A 26,483-nucleotide genomic window follows, 5' to 3' on the forward strand; every position below is an offset into this window, starting at 1 on the left:
TCCGTTCGGAAATCCAACAGCCGTCAGACGATTCCACAATTCATGCGTCGGCATGTCCCGCGCAAGACATGAGGTTATACAACTGTGTTGTTTTATTATTTAGAGCATTGGTAACAAGACCATCATCTCAAACCAAAATACAATAAGAGAAGAATATTGAAATAATGTTTCAATATACCTACTCGATTACAAGAAAGACCCCCGTTAGGTTTGTGGGCGAAAATAAACTTAATGTAGGTTAGACCTCCATTTTATCACTTTACTGTAATTGTCAGTGCGGTTATAGAATGTCAACATGTTCCGTCTGCAATTCCGCTGTTAATATTAACCTGATGAGAGTCGAGCCCATCGTAGATGCTTACATTATGCTGCAACCTAATGTGGAGGTAACACGATACGACTAACATTATAATATGGTCACTGCTGTGGCCAGAACCACCACCACCGTCCACAACACACGCACATACGTTTGATCATCTGCCTGTTGCTGTTACTGGTTGTGTGTGTTCTTTGGCTTTCATGTCACTTATAAGTAGCTAATCCTCGAGCTAGTGGTCACAACAAATTAAAGCGCCTTATTGTACTTAAATAAGATTCAATATTTATGAATTGATTCGAGCATCAATCATTAAAGTTCTGAATAACGTCAACTCGACAGTTTCAGTAGCTACGATAAAAAGTCTTAAAAACCAATTTGTTTTTAAATTAGATATAATGAAGGAAGTCCACGTGAGTGAGTGATGAAAGTTGGCAACGAACATTATTAGAAAAAATCCATTATCATTGAACCGTCTACAGAGTGCTTCGACGTCACACTTAATGCCAGAGGCGCGGTCTTGGCAGCTGTTGGCCCTTACAAACAGAACACGTGACTTGTAACAATAATAAAAAATAAACGCTTTTATTTAGACACGCTGTTTCGCTGTTCAATTCAAATGTTTTAACGTGTTTACCAGCGACACAGTGGTAACATTATGTACAAGTATCGACGAACAAAGCTTTATTGGAATCGAGGAAAATGATAATTGATGGCGCATATTAAAAAAATGTTGTTAAGTTGATTATACTATTACTATAACATCAATTATTTAATTTGGAAAACATAAGGTTTAGTAGAATCATTAAATTAGATGAAGAATTCAGGAAGTGATAGCGTTTCGACTTAAATCAAAGGGTATTACAGCTCTTATTAATATTTTGAATAACAACGTCAAAAATAAAAACAGACAACATCGTATATATTATTCTATATCATCTTATATAAGAAATAGAACTAAACTGCATTTTTCAAGACAGCCCTAAATAAGAAGCCCAATCCATGTATTATGATTTATTGAAATTGTTCTATTAAATATTGGTACACAAGAGTCACTAAAAGTAATAATAATCCACAATACAAGCATTATATATAGTGTACAGTAAGCCAATAAATACGGCTTAACGACATGCAAATATTTGACTAAACACGCGGTGCACTTTAGTGATTACATACACTGTTAACAATCATCGCAAATTATAAAGTATAGAGATGGCAACATAGCAAGATAGTAAGGGACGTGCATCGTCCGCGTCGTGGAAAGATATGACTTATACACAAAATATCATATTTTAATGCTATCGGCTTTATATTGTGAGAAGAGCCAATATCAAACTAAATAATATAACGAACGACGACGAAAGAAAGCTATGGAGCTGCGTGTAGACAAGGCTTTAGAATTTATTTTTAAAAGGATACACCGTGTATATAAAATTATTACTTATTTTATTTAGGGCTTGGCACCGACTTCAAACCTATCAATAGATGGCACATACAAATAATAGTTTATATTAAATATATTAAGTTTACATAATATATTAAATATTATAGGTGTAATAAATGAAATCTTCATTAAATTATTTTATACTTTTTAGTTTTTGAAGTCGGTTTTTCGAAACGTAGTTTTTTTTTATTTTTTACTGTTTAGTGTCTGCTATAGGTTTTCCTGTAAACTACAGTAGGTTTTTCTCGATAACCAAAGGTTAAATATAATTTTTTGTTGCTTTATATTGTCATAATACATTAAATAGTTTTTTTTTTTAAGTAGCTATGGGTAGGCCTACGAAAGATGCCGCGCGCCTTAAACAATATAGATCTCAATAAACGGAAACGGAAAAATTAATCGAGTCCAAAAAATGTAGTTCGAAACTCAATTTCACGTTCTTGTGAGAAAGTGAAATAACGTGAAGAACGTTTGTTAGCTCAGAATGACAGGTGGAATAGACCCACTTATCGGAAAACAGGCTAATATATAATCAACCTAAATGAATATCCTAAAAAAGCCTTACACAAAATAAAATTACATAGTAAACATGTATGTTCATAAAAAATATTCATAAAATTAAAACTATTGGGACAAACTACATGAAATTTTTGTGGGACCAAATGGCAACTATTCCGCATCAAAGAATTACGTAAATCGGTTCATAAATCTCAGCGTTATCGGTGTACATACATAAAAAAACATACCAATCGAATTAAGAACCTCCTTATTTTTGAAGACGTTTAAAATTAAAAAAAGGATAAACTATATAAATATAAATTATCGTATATTGGATGCATCAAACTTAAGAGCCCGAATTCATTGTTTGAACACGATGGTCGTGATTACTGTTATAATAATTAGTACTTGCATCCAACAAATACAATAATAACCCTTGTGTCTTATCCATAAATTGTCAGTGTTCTAGTCTTAAGGGGCCCTTCTTTTTTTTCAAACCTTAAACATCACACTGTTTATGCTCTGATATACTTACATGCACTAGCGTCCATGGCGCCCCGGTCGCATATGATGAGGCAGTTTCTTTGGCAAGTCTTGCCCAGCTCGAAGAACGTATTCTCGATTTGAATCATAGTCTTCAACAAATTCTCCTGGAACTTGTTGGCTGTAACAAACGACAGAGAGGTTTTATTTCAGATGTCATCTCGGCGACTTTGGACTTCGTAGGTTCGTGTTCATATATTGTTTTTTGATTTAATATATATATATTAATACATCACAATATCACAATATTAATTACAATATACAATATATATATATTAATAATAATAATTTTTTTATTTGCGAAAAACTGCCACCAAATTTAATATTTGTATGAAATATGCATATTATAGTTTAAACGAAAAAACCGTTAATTTAAGATAAAAAATAAATTAGTTTACCAGTTACCATTGCTAAACACATTTATGGAAAAAAATCCCATGAAAATAGCAGTGACTGTTAATGAATTGTGCGCTCCTACATATTATAATACACCCCCCTCCCCCGCCCTCCCCCTACCTCCGCTCTACTTCCTCCACGTTACAGACAGGCCTACATTGATTTACCTAAGAACTTGTATTTTAAATGTTGTTCAGGACTCAATATCCACAAAATAAAGACATGAACATTTGAAATATGTAATTATTTTGTTATTTTCAAGCATAAAAAAATTTTTTCCGATTTTTTTTCTGGTGTGTATAATGAAAACTATGCCCTGAATGGCGTTATAATTAAGGTCTATAAAAGTGAGATAGCGCTACTAACCAATACTCTAATAATAATAGTAATAATGACTAACAATATATGTACTAGCGAATAGAGCACCTGACATAATACACCAGATATAATACGTAATTGTCACTGTGTCCGTTACCTAGTGGCTGCCCCTTGGCTACTTTGATATTCAAAATACTGAGGCACTAACTCCAAGCGTGGCTGACTCTGTACGACTCAATCAATCAGAACGTGTTACAGTACCAATAGATTCGATTCCCTTTTCTATGTCGCTGTATCTGCGTTACAGATGTTCTTCTCTCGTGCACGCTTTGTTCTACTAATCTTATACTAAATGTATCTGCAGCGAGTTATTAACATCAAAACTTTGGATACTTCTCGTTTGATTTAAAAAAAGTTATTGATGTTATTTTACTGATTAGGTAACACACTTTCGATATCAGTTTAAAGTTTTTTGATATCTGTAATAGTTACGGAATAATTGGCTGGTCTTAAGGATTACACCCTGTCTGTATATCCATCTTTTATTATTAATGTGTTATTTGTTATAAGAAATGAACGCGGACAATGTGTCATGGCAGTTTCTTTGTTGCTAATGATATTCACGTGTAGCGGCCAATAGTTATAACATAGTAATACTTAACAACTCGGGGATTGGAAGTCGTAACCTTAACACTAACGAGATTATATTAATATAATTATTTATTACATCAAACATATAAATACACTTTTCCCATTATAAGAGCGATCCGGCTCGTTTGTAACGAACAAATAAAACTTCATATCAAAATTCAATATGTTTTTTGTTAACTCCGAAATTAATCATTACAATAATTATTTCGTTTTTTCCGTTCGTGTAATGGATAAATGTCACAGCAGAATTGTTAAACTGAGCATCAAAAATCTCAAAGAATTATTCAGAGATAAATAAAAAAGTTTAAGGGGTTGTTTCACAATGTCTAAGTAAAGTTCCTGATAGGCTACTTGCTACTTACGTATCGAATAAAGACACCTTTTGGTTTTCACAATGTATATAATACAGAGTTATCTAGCAGGTAAGAGTCATTTAAATTATAGGATAGAAGATGAAGAGTAGCAGACATCATAGTCACAGTAGACATATGTATCAGTACGGAAACTAAGCCTTGTTGATAAAATACTTACCTATATGTATGTGCGTACACTCCATTGAATAAATAGGGTTGTCAGGTTATTTTTCTAAACGACTTTAAAAAAGGAGTTTTGGAACGAAGTTCCATATGGGGCATTGCAAAGCGTAAAAAAGTAAAAAGCTTAAGATTTTTATGTATAGTGTATAATATGATAGCTATACAGTGTATAATGCAATATTATTGTCTACATGATGACTGTTATGTAATGTTTTTAAACAACATATTTTTATTGAATGTTTTTCTTGGAAATCTTTTTTTTGGAATGTTTTTTTTTTTAATTTTCGGTGAAATATTTTATTTGAAGTATTAACGGGAAGCTTTGAAATATGTGTTTTAAAACTTTATCCGTCGAAGTTTCACTTCTACCACAGTCTTAAGAAACTCTTCCCTGCAGTCATCCCACCCACGAACATGTCCAGACGGGGCAATTATTGTTTTCGTGAGTGTCAATAACGAATATGACATCTATTTTGAGATCCGAGATGGCGGATGTGACTTTTACAATAAAATCAAATTGGGTAAAATTGTCGAGATTTTCAGGAGTGGAATTACAAATATGACACCCATTGCAAGATCCAAGATGGGGGATGTGACATTTTCAATAAACTCAATATGGATATCATTTTTGAGATTTTCGGGAGTGTCGGTGAACACACAATTTTATTTCAGCCTTCGTTTCTTTTAATTTCAGAATTATCGGCTTTAACACTTCACACACAACACGGAATCATAAAAACAACACCCATGATAAACAAGTTGATAATTTCATGTAGCTCCAAGTATTTACATTTTGACAGCACTATCTATTTCAGAACCCTCGAAAACCATAGAATCGACACGCTTGACGATAAACTTGATAATATTTTGCAGCCGCCATCTTGAATTTTCATTTTGGCAGCACTAGCTGGTATTTGTTTCAACATTCACGAAAACCATGACAAAACACATGTAGGTAAGTATTTTTGTCCAAAATAAATAAATATAATAAAACATCCTAGAAAACCATTAAACCACACTAATAAAAAATGATAATAAATATTACAGCCGCCATCTTAGTGTAAATTGTGAATTATGTTCACGATAATACCTACTAATTATAATAATAATAGAACAATAAATGATTCTTATATACTATACTACTTTATAGTTTAAAAAACGAAAACTTGAGTTTTGATGGAGCCGAGTTCAAATAGCCGTAAACCACGCAATACGCTGGCATTTTTAAAAAGATCGCGGAAACAAATAACAACGTGACACTCGACACGTATTGACCGCGAAAACTGCTTAGGGGCCTCGTCGATGCGCATGTTTGTGTGAGTGTTATTTCGAACCTTTCATAGTAATCTGATGGATCGCCTGACAAAGTGATAAGCATTTGACAAAATAATGTCAATTTCAACACGGAAGCGGAATACAATTATTATATGATGATTCATTTTATTGTGAAAATAGTAGTACAAGTGCTATTTAGAAATTTATACGAACTAGCTGACCCGAAAGACGTCGTTATGTGCATAATAAATAAAATACTGTTTTTTTATGAATTTGTCAGTAATATTTCATAACACCAAGAATTATTTTGTAAAATATGCTCCCTGTCAATGACGTTCTATATTATATATAGAACGTCATTGCTCCCTGTTGTTAACTACAATGAAATTGCTTCACAGCAGAACTGTCAAACCGTGCGTCAATAAATTCTCTCATAAAAAATATGTCCATACAAAATAAATGTTGGAAATAAAATTAATTATGGGTCCCAAATCGAAATAAAAACTATAAAAACTGCACTCATTAAAATCCGTTCATTAGTTTTTAGGAGTCCATCGCGTACAAACAACTTGTCATGTAATTTATATATATTAAGATAGAAAACTGTAAAATATGAAATAAAATTTTCATTAAGTCATTAAGTTTGTGTTACGTTATTTCGTATAATAAACAGTTTTTATAATATTTTCATTTCGTCGAACAGAACTATTGAGTACGAGGTTGCCCGACCGATCTGCCAGATAAGTCATCTACAGATTAAATAAAGTAATTGTGTTATATCGGGAACTTTTATGTAGCCATTAATTTATCTAGCCTATGACAATCTGCTACTTAATTTGGACATTGTGAAACAGCCCCTAAGGGTCACGAATCGAAATAAAAACTAACCAATCTTACAAGTTCGAAAATTGCATATATTTCGTTTGTAAATATATATAACATAACATTTATAGATTAATACGTCTTGTTAATAACACTAAATATAATTAATAATATTAATTATTTGATGAGAAATTTTCTGCAATAAAATAGTAGAAGCTAAATAAGCTAAGTAAAGTAGCTAAATTCCAATTAGGTATTATAATCAGCCATATCAAATTACAATTAATGCAGATCAAATCCATTATACAGTAATTACTATTGACATTTTAATATGCATCATAGTTATCATTTATGAGCGTTTTAATTTTCATTTTATGCATAATATCCAACCACATCCGCATTTCTCGTTATTTAAACTTATTGCTTGCGGCGGGCGTTGTGCCGTCTCCTTCCCTCAAATATATGCGAAGGGAACGATGGCTGGTCCATGCGTCAACTCGTGAACAGGTACTGCTTGTGGTGCCAAGTTGACCTGTTATAGTTAATAAATCATTGTATTTGTAGGATGCAATTACTAATTGTCACAATATATTGCACTATCATAATTATTATGTTCACGAAGCATCCTTACACAAACAATGAATTCAAGCTCTAAAGGTAAATATAAATCATCGTATATTTGATGCGCATCCAAATACACGATAATTTATATTTATACAGTTAATTATTTATTACTTTTTATGAAATATTTTATATTATAATATATTAGATTATATTTTATGACCTATGGGGCATTCGACTCATATTGTAAAAAACATACTTGACATTACATAGTATCCGAATTAGCAATAATATTTTACGAATGCATACACAATAGTGTGTTTCCTGACATGAAATACAGCAAAGTTATACCTTTGTTTAAATCGGGCAGTTCTTTTGATCCTGCAAATTTAAGGCTTATTTCAGTGCTGCTTGTTTTTAGTAAAATTTTTGAAAAACTTGTGCTTCAGCAGCTCCAATATTAATTAATGCGGGTATTAGACTCATTGAACACATCTTTGACGCCTGGGAAGGGTCACAGGATGCATTGGGCAATTTTTGTGATTTGTCCAAAGCATTTGACTTCGTCCACCGTGCAAGTTTACTCCTAGAATTAAAAAATACCGCGCTGAATCGGTTAAAATCATATTTAAGCGAAAGAGTTCAGATAGTCGACGTAAACGGCTAACGATCTTCGGGGAAATCTGTAGGAATAGGTGTTCCGCAGGGTTCTATTCTCGGTCCTTTTTTGTTTTTTTTTATATAAAATATTAACGAGGAAATCTCTGACCACGCAATATATCCTTTATTTTAGGGAAAGTATAGAAATCATTAGGGCTTAGGTTGGGGCTGTACGGCGGATAGTCTAATAATTCTGTTTTCTTGCTCTAAAAACTCTTTTGTAAGTATAGAAATCATTAGGGCTTAGGTTGGGGCTGTACGGCGGATAGTCTAATAATTCTATGTTTTCTTGCTCTAAAAACTGTGCGCGGTGGGAGAACTTGCATTGTCGTGATGGAGGATGATGCGGCGGTTGCAGTTCTCTTTACGGAGTTCAGAAACGACCTGTGGCAAACAAATGCTAGCATGCCATTCTGCATTAACCGTTCTTTGTCCCTCAAGAGGAATAGTCGCAACATGGCCGGTTTTGGAGACAAACGTGGCCACCATTTTTTTTGCAACACTCCATGAACGAACAATTTTTGTTGGCTTTAACTCATTTTCGAACACCCAAAGTCGTGACTGGTTTTTTGTTTCGGGTTCGTACGCGTATATCCAGGATTCGTCACCTGATACGATGTTGTATACAGCATTTGAGGATCCTGCGTGGAATCTTTCGAGAGTTCTGACGCACCAAGTAACGCGAGCCGCTTTTTGCTCTTCACAGAGCAAATGCGGTATTCATCGGGAAAACAACTTTTTTACACCTAATTAATCATGCAAGATTATTTGTATTTGACTCATGCCAATGTCTAAAGTTGCCTGAATTTCGCGGTATGTCACATGTCGATCTTTCTCAATCAGCTTACGCACAGCATGACGTTTTCTTTGGTGACTGCAGTTTTTGGACGACCTTGACGGGGATCATCACTAAGCTTGACACGTTCACGTTGAAATTCAGCAAACAAGCGATAAATTGTGGTTTTGGATGGGGCTTCATCACCAAATGCAGAAATCATCCGGTCAACACACTGTTTTTGTGTTAAACCACTTCGAAAGTCATAATTAATCATCGCTCTAGAATTTTCTCGAGTTAATTCCATTTTCTCAACGACTAAACAAGTTTTAAAACCTTGTGACAAGACCGAGAATCTTTTTCTAAATAAATAAATGGTATTCGATTTTTAAAACCAAGGAGTTTTCAACTAAAAAGATGACAGGAACAGTGGAAATATTCCATTCCCGATACTTGTAGTGCAGCCCTCGTAGGCTCAAAGAAAAATTTAAAGAAATAAATTTGATGACTGTTAATTGTCAGTACATTTATGAAATTTTAATATACGGTCACAAAAATCATCTCCTATTTGCTCTGTGAATTTCTTTTTATTAACTAGAAATAAGGGATTGCTAGTAACTTATTCTAGTAGGCTTCATAAGATACATAATGGCTTTAAGGGTAAATGTATACATTTTTATACTAAAGTCCCATCTACTGTTCAGGCATTATCTATTAAATGTTTTATTAATATATATATATATAAAATGGCTTTGTCGTACTATTCCACAGCTGAAAATCTAAGTGATCGGACAGCCTGGGACTAGATTATGATTATTTTATAGCAATAACAATGACAGTAAAATATTGTATATTTTATTCAAAAGAGCGCAAAAAAAGAATGCTGGGAGAGATTCTTGCGCCGCTTCTTCTCTCACAGAGCGCCATTTGTTTCCGAAGCGGTGGTAGTGTTAGTATTGACATCAAAAAGAATTCAAGGAATCAATTTTGAGAAAATAAGTATAAAATACAAAATAATATAGTGAAATGTACGTTTACGAAATAATTTAATGACGGCCGCATTACGTCGCCAGGTTTCAAAAATTTTATAAAACCAAGTATCCTCGTTGGAACAATGAAAGAGGCATTTGAAATTCACGCGAAATATATTAATAAAAAACATAGCATTCAGATCGGGGTAGTACTGACAACTGGCTAGGCCAAGTGTCCAATGCAAATGAATTGATCGTTATTTCTGCCTTCCTCACTAGGAGACAGGACTGATCGAAAAAGGAGCCATTATTTTACAGAAACTAATTTTCTGTTTTTAATCAAAGCGAAATCTTCCACAGAATATAAATTAGAACAAACTACCGACTCAGCTATTCGAATAAATACAAGAGAGAACTCAACTGTGAATTAACTATTAGTCTGAACTGTGAAGGTCGCTGGCGGCGCGGCGGACACAATATAAAAAGCTAATAACATTTCTTTAGATCTCTCTATTATTTACGAGTATTTGACTCGATTTGCAAATAATTTACTTTCAAGCAAGTTATTTATTTATTTAACCCAAAAAGTTACTCCTTGCATATCTGCTTGGATAGGTGTATTGTTTATTATTCTATAAAAAAAGGAAATATTTTCAAAAAGATGAAAAACATTAATTGTATATTTTTTTAATTAGAATATTATATACTCAAAGATGATTATTTGTACCCGAATTCAAACTCTCACACAGTACTGGCCCCTGTTCCAGCTGATGGGAGCTTATATTACCTACATAAAGGTCACACTTGTAACTTGTAGTAGTGACGTAGTTCCATCGCGGAAAACATAACTTTGCCTTCTAAATAATCGATATAATATACATAATTGTCATGTATTTTTAACAGTCGACATATTATCCTAGTTAAAAGTTATTTTAGTGTTATGAAGTTCTGTTGTAGACGTCGGATCGTGCTCGTGAAATAGGTGATCTCTTTATAAATACATGCACATGCGAAACAGTAAAACCTGTCAATTTATACCGGCGCCTATTTCTGCCGTGAAGCAGTAACTTGTTCCGAGCATTATAGTGTTTCGATCTGAAAGGCGCCGTATAGCTAGTGAAATTACTGGGCAAACGAGACTTAACATCTTGTCTTGTCTCGTACCTCGGGCGTCTCGTACCTTATTTTCATTAAAAAAAATGTTTTCAATTATAAACGACTTGTTACACTACGGAAGAAGCCGTTAATTCCAAGCAATCATGGTGATTTACATTTATTTTACAAATTGGTGATCAATGGTGCAATCAATGATGGTAATTGTCACGGAATAGAAAGCACTTGATTATTATTGATATTATGCTGATACATATTATTCAATTGATTTTGAAGTTTTGTAAAAAATCTTAACTAAATTGTGAATTCTTATAAATAAATTCCTACATGAAAATTATGTAGTTACATGTTTTCATCGTTATTTTAGCTGTCTTCAAAATTGCACATGATAATTCTTACGAACACTTCGATCAGTATCCACGTCTTAATTTGACATAAAAGTTACACTTAGTTTATTAATTGAAATCTTTTTGGGTTTCGTCATAATATTTAGGCCAGACTGATTTAAAAATGAATGTAGCAGTTTGAAATTATTTTCTATTAAACAATATTTACTTGCATCGTTACTATATTATATTATATATATATTTCTTGTGTGCGTGTGTATGTCACTGAACTCCTCCTAGACGGCTGGACCGATTTTGATGAAATTTTTTGTGTGAGTTCAAGGGAATTCGAGGATGGTTTAGATTCACAATTGAAATACCTCCTAAACGGCTGGACCGATTTTGATGATATTTTTGTGTGTTCCAGTGAATTTGAGATTGGTGTGTGTCTTCAGGTGGATTCGAGAATGGTTATGATTCTTAATTAAACTACCTCCTAAACGGCTGCACCGATTTTGATGATTTTTTTGTTTGTTTCAGTGAATTTGAGATTGGTTTAGATTCTCGATTTCGTCCATTTAATATAATTCTCCTGCTCATGTGTATGTTAGTGAACTCCTCCTAACGGCTAGACCGATTTTTCAAATTTAAGACGTGTGTACAGGACATTGTCTGTTGGGTCCACTAGTATTATTATAGAGTATAATATATCTTAACAATATTCATATATTTCGAGCACTGTTTGTGTAATATAACAATAAGATCAACCGTTAACTTGTTAAGTCAACATCTACAACAGTTGTATTTCGCACTGTTAACAATCGACAAGTGGCCCCGTGGCCAATTCTCGTGATGCACAAATTTTAATAATAAATTTCCGTCAGATTACGCAACAATTTTGTCATGCACGTAGGTATTTGTAACGAGGGCTCGAGTACCGAACTTGTTAACAACATCGTCTTGGTCATCTTCTGCACTGTTCTGTCGGACGACACGTTATTACTAGAGCTACGGATTTATATCCAGATTGAAATCACGCGTTGAGTCAACATTCAACACAGAGACCAATATACAACAAAGGAATTCTGAAATTGTCTTGTTAATGATCAGCCTGCTAGAATTAGTTGACAAATATTTTCCTTTTCAAAAAAGGCGGCCTCGTAGCTGTGTATTGTGAGCATATTACTTCGACGGGTATATTTTGTTAGAGATAGCTAATTCATGTATATAATTAAACGTTACACATCTGAAACGTTCATAGGTCTATTACAGAGATGGCGCGACATACAAAGTGGCACACAATGAGATCAATATTAATACGACAGGTAACGTTTAATTTATTATTAAACGTATTTATTTTAGGACTGTGCGGAACTATACAACAATGTCATACAGGATAGCTCTCATTTCTTTACCTATGCACTTCTTTCATATTTGGGAATGTTACGATCACTAAATTGTCACTCATGGGTATGTTATTACGTTCTATTGGGCATAATAATCCGTGCCATAGCACGGTAATACAATGATATGAGACGGTATAGTGGGCAGACTCCTTTTACTGCACATTTCAGCAGTATTATACTTAAGGCACCACGTTTCGTTAGGAATCCATATTACTAATTCCGCTAGATAAATAGGATAGATGTCATGAGTCACACAATGACTTTATCTTTATGCTAGACAAAGTTATACCTAAAAGAAAGCTGGTTCAGCTCCTTGGATAAAGGACCTTCTTGTTCCCACATGCCCCTATAGCGTATAGTTACTACTTATGCACATTGTTTTATCAAAGTTATATGTGAACACAATATTAACATTAATTGTTTTGATCAAAATACCACGCTTTATATAATATACTACCGCATAATATCATTATTATAGTAAACAATAATTAACATTAAAAGTATTACGAAGACGATAAGCCTATCATTAATAACCCTAAAGTTGAGACAGATTACTATGTTTTGACGATCCTAAGGAAATAATAAAATAATTGATATGAATCCAGCCTAAACTGGATTATGTTTGGTTTACGCTGACAAAGTCCGTAGCTGTTTCTAAAATGTAGCATTAGTTATTTGCTTGTCCTGTGCGAAATGAACTAGTAAATACCAAAGTTGGGAGTCACTGTAAGTAGCTAGTTGTATCGAGCGGAGCAAAGGTACCTCCCTCGCACAAGATAACCATCATTATTCAGAATTAGAAGCATTTTTAATTGACTACAAACATAGTACAATTTTCTTTACAAAACTATGCCATGTTAAATAGTATTATGACATTATTGGATAATAAGTATGTCTGATACTCAAGTCAAAACCTGTTAAGTGATCACCCCCACACACATTCTCCTGCAACATAAGAGGAACCACAGGAGAGGGTTGTGCAACATGTCGTGGCCGTGGTCATTGTTATAGGTGTCTGCGCAACGAACGTACATTACTTGAACGTGCTAGGATCTATAGCTTATTAACCTGAGCTTAAACAAAATAATATTGATAAAAGTTAATATAAATATTTTGTGATTACCTAATTATTAAGAAATGATGGCGTCACTTGAAAGATTCTTTGGGAGAATGTGAATTTATTTAATGCCCATACTATATATAATAAAGGCATTTTTCCAGACAAAGCAATGAATAACAGTCCAGATCATTAATATAGATGTTTCAAGCAATTACAGTGGTAACAAGAAAAACGGAAGTCGTTTTATATTCATTATCATATCGCGTGACTTATTTACAAGGTACCTTTTACCTTCGGTATCGTGTTCAAATTGTCGCATTTTATCTGTCATAAAAGAAGAGAATACCATCAGTATTGATTATATATTCTTGATTATGTTTTCTGTTAAATTATTAACACATACCATGTATCCATAATATTTTATGAGTGTAGGGAAAACTCATAAAATAAAGTATCAGACATTATGTTTTCTTCTCATCTCTGTTATGACATGACATAAAAAGAATTCTAAAGATATAAAACTTAATAAAATAAATGGTTTAAATGTACGCCTCTAGAAATAATGAGTAAAACTTTAAAATATGTTTTAGGATGACAAATTGGCAACACTGACAATGGACATTGACCGCGTGATACATTGTGACGTACTTCTACCATCCATTATATCTAAAACACATGACTTTTACAATTATTATAAACAGATTGTAAGTAATAACATAATACCACATTATTTTGAAACGGAAATTCGTACTGATGTTGCAATATCAGTACTCATAAGATTGTTGTAACTGTAACCATTTGAGTAGAGGACTGAAATATCAAACTATTTGTTACTTTACAAAGTAAGCGGGTGCTGAGGAAAGAGTTTTGTATTCCGGAGATAGAGAAATGAAGAACTTCTTCCATTAGGTATGAGGATTAATGAAGCTGTTTACATTTTATTCTGTACATTCACGCATTTTGTGAAAAAAATACGGAGTCTGAATTTTCGTGTGGGAAACTCAGCAATATTAATGGTGTGAACTTGAAAATAAGGAATTGTAACTAGTTATAATAAATAAACAATAGGTACATAATATATTATGTGTGAGCCACAGAAAATGTGGCAGAATCGAGCAGCACTTGCACGTGTGCATACACAGGTTTATTAAAGTACACAAAATCCTATAACACTTGTGAAATAGTATGTCTTGTTAAGAGTATAGGAGATGATATTGGTGTCAGATGCATATCATAAAACTCTGGGTCTTGAACGTGAGATCAGCAAAATAATATGCTTTTACTTTACAAAGAAATGTATAAAGTACCTATTTCACACTTAAAGTAACCATAGGACAAGATAATGTATGATCGAATACGTGATAAAGTATTTTATTAAGGACAAAGTACGTCACAATCACCACAGACGGCTCCGCGACCGTTCTAGGACGTGAACACCGAGCCCTAATGAATCATTCTCTAGCAGGACTACGGGGCCTCATGAGTCAGGACTCACCACAGTCACTGCGCCTGGCTAGAGCGACCGCCGCCATTGCACATCTCTTACATTCCTTATTGCATTTGTCACCCGACATACTTATCTGTTCAGCTACAAGACATATGACAGAGTTCGTTACAGTACAACTATCTTTACATTGCTTACAAAATAGTTCTTACAAGTCGAATAACGAGCGCAAGGCAAATGCCATGATGAAATCTATATCAATAAAAACTTAATGGATATTGTACCATTGTTGGGCCTTTTTGTGAAACTGTTTACCATTTTGTATAATATAGCCTCGACATGGATCGTTGCATGTCAAACGCTAATTGGTGTTTTAAGAGCATATTTTAAAAGGGTAAAGATATTATTATCTGACGGTCACCTCTGAAATATTAACCTCATTGCGATAAAATATTTATTGAAGACAAACATTATAAGTAAGGCATATTAAAGACTAATTGGTGTTCTTAAATTAAAATACAAAAAATATTAAAAATTATAATCGAAGTTATATCACTAATATATAATATGTTATATTATTTATGTAAATTACATTACATACATGGATGATGTTTTATTTTTCAGTATAAATAACTTGCATTCATCTACGTACCAAAACAGCAAATAAACAAGCGAACACAAAACAAAATTAAACGTCATAGCCATGAAAACAAACCAATAAAGATACTCGAGCTGTATGGAAATGTTGGAGCGCATTAGTATCCGCTGTGGTAGATGTAAACACATCGTGCACCAAACATACCGGCGAGAACGACTCTTATTCAGCTGGTCAATTATATGATACCAGCAGGTAATCGGTTCAAACTAGTTTATTACAATTGTTTCATGTTCATAATCAGCTGTAAAGTAAAACTGATTTGCGTGCACAATCAATCAAGCATCGCGAAACAACTAGATACAATATAGTCAGGCAAAATTGGCAAAGGATCACAACATAACGTTATGAATCGTCTTTATAAAGGTGTTGTCAATCAAAATGCCCAATCCCAATCAGAACGCTGGAGAGTGGGGACTGGACCACGCAGATGCTTAATTTGATGATTACTTAAGTTATACGTATGGAAAGATAAAATGTTAAATTAAACAAAATAAAACATTCATTGTTACGTTTTTCCTGATATTACAGACAGCTAGAGGTCACAGAGTATCTTAAAAATTTTAAAATTACAAAATTCAATATACAACTTTGAAAGAGGTAGGAAGCCCAGTATTAGATACTATACTCTTTAATCAAAAGACCTCAGCAATATCAAATCTATTTCACAATTAAATGTATGAAGCCGATTTTGGCTGATCACTAGTAAGTGATGTTAGTAATTAGTATTAAACGTAATAATTTAAAAACAAAAGGGTAAAGCGAGTTAATCTGACCGAGATACAGACTTATTTATAGTAGGACGTTTGTTGTATTTCGTTCTCATTCCTCACCTAGCCGTGAACATGACCGTGAAGCGAATGCGTCAACCAGATAATTTATTTAAACCACCCGTGAAGCCCTTACTGTGCCTACTTGTATAACGCGCTTATACAATATTGCAATGTAACGGAATACTAGTACTATCATCAATATATATTATATTATATACCTATGTACATTCAATTTATTGTGAAAGTGTCAGCATGTAGCTGACGAGTTTCAATTTTATATGGTTTTGTTTAACCTAAATGGGCAGTATCTTTATTTGGTAGCATAGTAGACGAGTCTATTGATAACACAAAAATAACTACTAAGAACATTAGTAACAGAAATTAACATAAGTTAATATTTTTATGGGATAGTTGGTCAAAAGAGTGTACGGGTCGCCTAATAATTATTCTGGACCATCTCCTCCGACACTTACTCGATGCCACCCACAGAAATCAAACGATAATTCCTGCCTTTTAGTTGTCTACACGCGTTTGTTGAAGGTGCAGGGAGGTGGAAGCGATTTACGAAACTCGCTATGGGGAATGATAAGTGGCAACACATCCAGTTTATGAGTATTCCCTTTTCGCAAAGCAAATACTCATCAAATTCAAATATTTTTATTCAAAATAGGATGTGAAATCACTTATTGAAAGTAAAAAAAAAACTACCACCCATTCCAAAGTGAATGCCTCAGGCCTGAGAAGAATGGGCGCAACAAACTCAGCGGGCCTTTTTTTTTTCATCAAAAATATTTTTTACAATTAAAGTAACATTTACAAAGTAACATTGTACAATTAAACTTATTATTTAATAGCCTGAGGGCGGTCGCTCCATTCCCAATCTGTGGTATCATTAAGAAAGTCATTTATGTTATAGTAACCTTTACCACACAAACGTTTTTTAACAATTCTTTTGAATAACGTAACACCTTTGTTTTGAACATTTTCTGGGATCTTGTTGTAAATGCATATACATCGCCCCACAAAAGACTTACTAACTCGACTAAGACGAGTAGTAGGCATCATCAGTTTATGTCTGTTCCTGGTGTTAACATTATGGTTATGACAGTTTCTGGCAAATTCACTTATGTGCCTATGAACATACATTACATTATCAAGAATATATTGAGAAGCAACAGTCAAGATGTTAATTTCTATGAATTTTGCTCTCAATGATTCTCTAGGACCTAGGTTATAAATAGCGCGAATAGCCCTCTTCTGCAGCACAAATATTGTATTAATATCAGCAGCGTTGCCCCATAGCAATATACCATAGGACATAATACTATGGAAATAACTAAAGTATACTAGTCGCGTCGTATCTATGTCAGTTAATTGTCTAATTTTTTTAACCGCGTATGCTGCAGAACTAAGTCTGTTCGCCAATCCTTCAATATGGGTGCCCCATTGTAATTTGGAATCTAGAGTTATGCCAAGAAATATAGCAGATTCCACCGGTTCTATCACCTCTCCGTTAAACAAAACAATTGCATTTACATTTTTGACATTTGGTACGGTAAATTTAATTAATTTAGTTTTCTTGCTATTTAACAATAGGTTATTAGCGCTAAACCAGTACACGATGTCAGATAAAATATCGTTCACTTCGTCATACATAGCTTGGTTTCTTTTCACTTTGAAAATCAGTGAAGTGTCGTCCGCAAACAATACTACCTTATGTTTTTTCTCTATAAGATCTGGAAGATCATTTATATAGATAAGGAAGAGGAACGGTCCAAGAATAGACCCTTGTGGTACCCCCATACTGAGAGGAGTCCCAGGAGATCTCTTGCCATTCACGTCGACCCTCTGAATTCTATTGTTTAGATATGAAGTCAGAAGATCGAGCGAAGTTCCTTTTATGCCATAGTGGTATAGCTTCCTGACCAGCGTTGAATGTTGAACACAATCAAAAGCCTTAGATAAATCACAGAAGATGCCAAGTGCATTCTGCGATTCCTCCCAGGCATCAAAAATATTCTTGATCAGCTCAATACCTGCATCCGTTGTTGAACGTCCCCTAGTAAAGCCAAATTGTTTCAAATGAAGTAACTTATGAGAGTTAAAGTAAGTAAGCATTTGGCTTAAAATTATTTTTTCAAAAATTTTACTAAGGGTCGGCAAAACCGACACAGGACGATAGTTGTTCGGGTCAGAAGAGCATCCCGACTTAAATATTGGTGTAATTTTACTATGTTTCAGAAGGTCAGGAAACACGCCACGATTAATACAATTATTAAATACTATTGCAAGATATGGTGCTATGACATCAATTATTGAACTTATTATTTTAACAGAAATGCCCCATATATCAGCAGTTTTTTTCATGTCTAGAGATTTAAAAGTTTTAATTATTTCTCCAGGGCTAACAAAACTAAAATTGAAACTTTTAAAAAATCCTATAACATTTTCCAGAAGAAGTGACTCAGCAACACTGGTGGAGGAGACAAGAGTGTTTGTGATAGAAACTGGAATCTCAGAAAAAAAATTCTCAAAAGCAGTAGCAACTTCCTGCTGAGATTGAATTATTGTATTGTTTATTGATAGATTATATTCAATGTTGCGGTCTTTCAATCTTCCAGATTCCCAGTTAATAATATTCCAAGTCATCTTTATTTTATTTGGTGCATTTTTAATTATTTGTCTGATATGCATAGACTTTGCAATAGAACAAACACTTTTAAATAATTTAGAGTATTTTTTAACATACTCGAGAAAAGATGTATCATGATTATACAATGATCTCTCACTATACAGTTCATATAGCCTTTGTCTGCTCCTATGAATGCCAGCTGTTGCCCAATCATTAGATGACAGGAGACCACCTGATTTGACTGTCTTAGAAGTAAATATAGAAGCAAACTCTGTTTTAATTATTTTAAATAACATATCATACATTTCATTTGGATTAATATTATATTTGAATAAATCCAAATTTGAGAGTTTAACTGACACATTGCCTCTATATTTCTCCATTCGCCTATTATTCACAGGAACAAACGTAAACTTTTTAATTTTAGTACATTTATTGACCTCAATATTAAATGAGGCTAACTGACCAAAGTGGTCTGAACTCAGTTTGTTAATTATTGCCTGAGAAATGGGTTTATAATTGGTAAATATGTTATCAATACAGCTTTTGGAGGTGCCAGTTACTCTAGTAGGCTCTAAGAAAATATTGGTTAAATGATATGATATGAATAAAGATCTGAATCTAATACTGGTTGAAAATCAGATCATCAGATCGTTAGCCTAAAATTATGAAGTTTACTACAAATAAGAACCGTATTTTTTATATAGAAAGGTGATGAATGATAAAAAGCGGCAGTGAAATACATATAATAATACGGATTTTTTATGTTCAAACGTTTAATTGAAAAAAAGATTTACGCTTTAGCCCGGAGCAGTACTGAAGCATGTGTCGAATATAAAAATAGCTAACACATGAGTGTGATAAAGAGAATCAATTTGGAATTTTACTGAAGCTCGTCTAAATAGTTTGTTGTAAGTGTTATATGATAGAGCTAAACCTATTTATAAAAACTAGTATCGTATGTTATAGATATAGAGACAATGAGTACCTAACGTGGCATGTATACGGACCGAAATTGCAATACTGAACTCAAGAGGTATCAAAATTTATACCCAAATGAAAATCTCCTATTTTCATTTGGGTATAAATTTTGATTGCCCAAAAGGAAAATAAATCGACAACTTTGGTCTCGTCAAAAACAAATTGTTATACATTCATAACTAAATCAGAAGCCACTGGAAATGTAAAAACACACTAGCTGACCCGACAGGCGTTAATCTGTTCTGTATAATAAATAAAATATATTTTTTTATGAATTTCTCAATAATATTGCAACATTACGGCAAGAATTATCTTAAAATATGTTATAATGAAATTGCTTCATAGCAGAACTGTCAAACATACAAAACAAATATGGGAAACAAAAATAATGATGGGTCCCAAATCGATATAAAAACTATCCTATCTCTCAAGTTGGACTAAACTGTATTCCATGAAGTTATTCCTATTAAAATCCGTTCATTAGTTAAGGAGTTCTCTGGAAACAAACATCAGGAAACGGGATTAATATAGTAGAGAGGATAAATTTCAAAATTTGGTTTTGAAATTAATATTGCAATTTGTTACATTCAACGAAAAACGAAGTTTCGGGTGTTTCCTACTTCCGGTTCCATTCGTTCCGAAGTATTGTCCCGAACGTCATTGTTTGACATTTCGAATTTCTAATAAATAAATAATGTGTGAAGTGAACCACTCAGTGAAGATCCGTTCTAACGGTGAAAGAATTATTTAAATTGGTCAAGTAGTTTTCGTGTGAAAACATTACAAACATACATACAGACAAGAACACAAATGTTTCCTCTTTATAATATTAGTTAAGATAGTTTATAATTGTCACAAAAGACTCAAGTCCCTTCGTCTTACAAATTTTCGATCAGATCACGTGTCCTGACGCGAGTTTAAAATTTTATACCTATCCCAAGAAACCGCTGTGCACTGTCCGCTCTAGGCTAAAATCGTAGGTGAATAAGCAGTTTCTTTTTAACTTAATAAACGAAACTGCAGGATTAATATATCCCGTGAGCAACAATATTTCAGTGATTAAACATTTCTATTTATCTCTGTTTGTCACATAGGTACAAGTAAATTGGCAGGCGCGCCCATTGACCTACCTCACAAGTTTGAATATCACTAAACATGTTAGCTATGTTATGCTACTAATAAAACATTAATATAATTAATATATCATGTGCCTATATCATTATTCACTGGACGCGATCCAACCCTAATATCAAGTATATTTGTTTTGAATGGCTAACGAAATGCATGACGAAAATATTACGTGCTGAAAATCTCTATATAACCAATACTGGCAACAAAATATATCTACTCATTAACATAAAGAGAACAGGTAATCGAGTTACATCCGGTTTAGGTACCATACGGGAGGTATAAATCATAGTCCACATTTTTCTGTGTTGCAAAAATGTTTACTCAGTGATGACATATTTTTTGGTCAAATGAGTCTCATGTAAAAATGAGAAAGTAGGGATTTGGTGTGAAAGGTTTGACCTCATGGGAGACATTATTGTTGAACCAATCTTGTGTCTATTTTAAAATATGTAAGAAATTACCCAATGTAACATGTGTGTAATAGGCAGCTCATATTCTATATTAATTAAGATATATATTATGATGATAAGTATTCAATTTATTGTAGACAAATAGTAGCAGAATGTAGACTGTGATTATATCATATACTATATAATACAATTGTAATTTGCATAAGGTAAGCAAAGATGAAAAACCAATTATGTTATGTAAACCTAGTAGTGCTGTGGTTTATGACCAACTTAAATAAATGATTTTGCAATACTTCAACAATGAATAATAAATCAACTCACCTTCATCTGGGCTGAGGTCCACAAACTTTACTCCACCACTGCAAACAAATATTGGTTATAGAACATATTCATGAAGAGATGGATCTATTTATTATTATCAAGTTGCATACAAAGTTTTCCCAAACAGTAAAATTAATTTAGGTTAATACTATAGACACAATAATTCAACATTTATAAATAATTATCATAATCATTCAGAACTTGGTCAATAATTTTGTAACACATGAAATTTTTTGTTTTTATTTAAAAATTATATTTAAGCATAAATAATATTATTATTTAAAAAGATAAATTTGTTTTCAAAATTGGAAACTGGCTTATTTACTTTCAAATTTTAAGTATTTTATTCAAGTTAAAGTGTATTAATCTATTTGGATGTGTATGCAATATGCACCTGAATAAGTGTAGGTTGCATTTCATACCTTAATAGGACGGTAGCCGTTTCCGGCACCCGGAACACCTGCAAATAAACACAATGTGGAACCAGGTCTAATTGGATCTCATTGCAGAGAAACCAGGATAAATTCAAAGAATTCCCAAGGAATAAGAAATTTGTGAGAGAGTAGAACTTTTAATTATTATGTCATGTCTGTTCTCTATTGTTGTAATTTTATTTTCATGATGAATGAAGAAACAAATTTTAATTAAAATATGGTTTTATTTTTTATAACATATTACAAAAGCAGAGCTAGCTATTGAGTGATGGTAATAAAATTGACTATAGTTTTTTAAAAACTAATATAAACATTGTAAATCACTAAGTAGCATGTTTGAAGCATAAAAAGATGGGTAATATGTAAAATAGTGATACCTTCCATCCTAAGTTTTCAAAGAAAGTGCTTAGTCGGGACTGCCCCGTGGTTTTTCCGCCGCAAGGCCCTGTTTAGGTTAAAAACAACCAGAATCATATTATGTAGTGCTAAGGTCCACGTGTTGGATAAAAATAATAAAAGGTCTAAGCACGCATATCCAATATTGTTTAACATTATTTTAATTTTATCTTATTATAAAGTTGAAACAAATAAAAAAAAAGCTTACCGCCGGTCAGCACCAACTTATATACAATTTTAGCTGATTGATTCGCCATTTTAAAATAAATAAAGAATAAACTAAATTACACTATTACAAAGATGGTAGAACTGATTGTCATAAAAATGATGAATTTATAAAAGTTGTAAAAATATCCATCACAGTTTGAAACGCATCGCCTATCGGGCGTGCGAGAAAAAGAATAATATGAAAATGAATTAAATTGTATTTTCATTTATATCAATACAAGTCAAGTCCGATCTCACAAATGTCAATTAAAAACTGTGAACTGACATATTATGTCAATTAACAACTGACATTAGTCAATTGACAACTAACACAATACGTCAATACAAGTTACAACACAAGAAGGGCGTTTCAGTTTCTGCTACGCATTGTTTTAGCCGGTTACATATTTTTTACGAAACCTGTAACGAAATCAGGTTTTTATGAAACAGGTTTCTATTAGTAATCGTTGTGTACGTGGACGGCGCTTGCTCGAATCGTTTTAGGAAATAACCTGTTTTTCTGAATATACAGATTTTATTCATTATTTTGTTGTATTTCAGAAATTTTACTGAAATTTTATAGTTTTCATAACAGGTTATGGTTTGAAACGCTCACTTCAATTAAGAGCTATTTTTTATACCTATAATCTTAGAATATTAACGCTTAAAACGTGAGTAGGCCTAAGCGGAATGAAGCAGTTTCAATGTGGTCTTTTATGACCACATACGTTTCCCGCCGCGCCGCGTCAGTGTCGTTCTGTCAACTTTCAGGACAATCAGTGCGCGAAATTTAATTGAAAAATTACTAACCGCTACAGTTAAAGGTCACAAAGCGTCTTATAATAAAAATTATGATAAGAAAATCACATTTCACACCTAAATACTATTTAACAACTTTTAATTTAAACTAATACATTCGTCAAAATATTTTGTAAACAAAACAGACACCATTAAAAAAATTGTTGCCAGCTATGAAAGTACTATATAACCCGAGTTCCTCCGCTGGGATAGTTTTTTGTGTTTATTGGTAGATATTGAAGGAGGCTACTAGAACTAAGCGCATAAAATTACTTTAATAAAATTATGTTTGGAAAAAGTTGAGCTCGTGAGAACATTAACGGCCACTCTTTTTAACCGACTTCATAATGGAGGAGGTTCTCAATTCGTCGGTATGTTTTTGATTTTTAGTGAAACTTCTATATCGGCGTATGAGACCATTTTTATAGCAAATCGTCACGATTTTTGGTTACGCATTTTTTTAAATCCAATATGGCCACCGCGCAAATTTATGATTTTAACATAATTGATATCGAATCTGAGGTTCTCGAGGGTGCAGACAACGAATTTGAGATCATTTTTGAAATCCAAGATGGCCACGGCGCAAATTTATGATTTCAACAATATTGATATCGAATCTGAGGCTGTCGAGGGTGCAAAGAATAAATTTGGGATCATTGATGAAATCCGAGATGGCCGCCGCGCAAATTTATGATTTCAACAATATTGATATCGAATCCAAGCTTGTCGAGGGTGCAGAGAACGAATTTGGAATCATTTTTGAAATCCAAGATGGCCGCCGCGCAAATTTATGATTTCAACAATATAGATAATATTGATATATTATGGATTCGATATCCATAATATCGAATGGTGCAGAGAACGAATTTGGGATCATTTTTTAAATCACAATTTTGCACGGCAGCGATCTTGAATTTCAAAAATTATCCCCAATTCGTTCTCGGGTGCACCCTAGAAAACCTCGGATATAGCTGGCAACTTCTGCCTGAACCTGACATTTTTCGTTTTATCAAGATTTATTAAGAACTTCTTTACTTACTCTTAAAAAATTGTTGCAACAATAATATGAGATGTTTTTATTAAATTCTTAATTCATATTTTATTTCTTCTTTCTTTATTACATATGATCTAGTATTTCTTACAATTTACTGATTTAGGGAAATGTCTATTCCCTTGCAACATTGGTGTGGTATAGGGGCTCCTGTTTCCGCAATTAAACCACTAGCATGGGTCCATTTTTCGTGCGGTAGTACAGTAGGCCAGTTACTCCAACCAGGCCAGCTCCTTCCATGTGTGACCCGTTAGGGTGCCCACCATTATACGGATGTCATGTCTGTTGAGGCTGATAAGTCTACGTGTCAGTTTGGGCGACAGTCCAGGTATCGCCTCCTTCGACTGTCTTCAGCTTGAGACATTCATCCATCGAGTGTTGTGTAGGTCGTTGGTAAGAGAGCGTATCCATGAGCACATTGGGCTGAAGGGCAGTGGCAGAAGTGGCAATGGACCAGTCACTATATTTGCCGATGCCCGCCTTGCAAGCTCATCCGCTGCATCATTTCCCAACGAACCGCTATGTCCCTTGATCCATTGCAGAGTTACCCGGTTATAAGAGGCAACTTGTTCCAGGGTTTGGTGACATTTGTGTATTAGTGCTGAGTTGTAGGCCATACTGTCAGAAAGAATTCTGATACTGTGGCCATGTACCTTCCTTCTTAATATTGCGCTCACATTGGAAGATGGAGTTGTGTGGCCCAAGGGTATGGAAGTGTGTATGTTTAGTTCTTATGAGAATATGCCGGCACCAGTTCCAGTAGCCATTTTCGAGCCGTCTGTGTAAATTCTGACTGACTGATCAGCATCTTTCTCACATAGCTGTATGTGATAGTTCTTATGAAAAGCATGTGTTTTATGTATCTTATCGCATGGTGCCTCACAGAGTGGATAGTCCTTTGTTGCCCTATTCCAGAGATTATCTGTTAGGCAGTCTTCATTCTTCCATACAGCCAACAGCTTTAGACGTAAAGTCGCCATTGTCGCTTCTTGTTGAAAGTGTATGTCGGGTGGTGTTAGCCTTAGAATAGTTTCAACGGCAGAAGTAGGGGTTGTGCGCATGCATCCTGTTATGGCTGTGCAAGCCAGCCGCTGGAAACGCTGCAGCTTGGTTTGTACTGTCACAATCTCTGTCCTGGGCCACTACTTGCAACATTACTTGGCTGTCTGTGTGCGTGTTGGCGAATGTAAGTTAATAATAATAAATCTTTATTTGATGCAAAAAAAAATACAATTTGCTTAAAATTACCCTCGACCCCCAAACCAGCCCGTGACATGGGGGTCAGTCTCTTCCCAGTTGTGCAATGTAAAATAACAAACATCAACATTATTTTAACATTATTCTAACAATGGAAGTTATGCAACAAATTATGAACACAAAAACTATTTCACATATAATTTATGGCGTGTGTTGTGTGTGTGAACCTTTAGTACCGTTTACTTGCCAAAGCCACTGCCACCCAAACTCCATAATGGACCATCGTTCTTACCTGTATTGGGAGCATGCGCTGACAAACTTTCAGATTTTATAAAATGTCGTAGGGCTGGGGTCCACGGGCTCTTGCTCTATTAGATATTCA

At 33.8% G+C, this 26,483-nt stretch overlaps 1 protein-coding gene across 1 annotated transcript in view; it reads right to left on the minus strand.

Annotated features, from left to right (window-relative positions):
* LOC126966280 (TRPL translocation defect protein 14) overlaps positions 1-23,298 on the minus strand; it is a 34,456-nt gene extending 11,158 nt beyond the window's left edge. Inside the window, exons 1-5 of the mRNA XM_050810273.1 lie at positions 23,057-23,298; positions 22,830-22,897; positions 22,441-22,478; positions 22,019-22,056; positions 2,794-2,922 (exon numbers count right to left, since the gene is read on the minus strand). Coding sequence (XP_050666230.1) covers positions 2,794-2,922; positions 22,019-22,056; positions 22,441-22,478; positions 22,830-22,897; positions 23,057-23,105 — 322 coding nt within the window. The 5' untranslated portion in view covers positions 23,106-23,298. The remainder of the gene's footprint in view (positions 1-2,793; positions 2,923-22,018; positions 22,057-22,440; positions 22,479-22,829; positions 22,898-23,056) is intronic.
* Between the last annotated feature and the right edge of the window lie 3,185 nt (positions 23,299-26,483).

Source organism: Leptidea sinapis, chromosome 1 (genome assembly GCF_905404315.1).
Source record: "Leptidea sinapis chromosome 1, ilLepSina1.1, whole genome shotgun sequence".
Classification (NCBI taxonomy): domain Eukaryota; kingdom Metazoa; phylum Arthropoda; class Insecta; order Lepidoptera; family Pieridae; genus Leptidea; species Leptidea sinapis.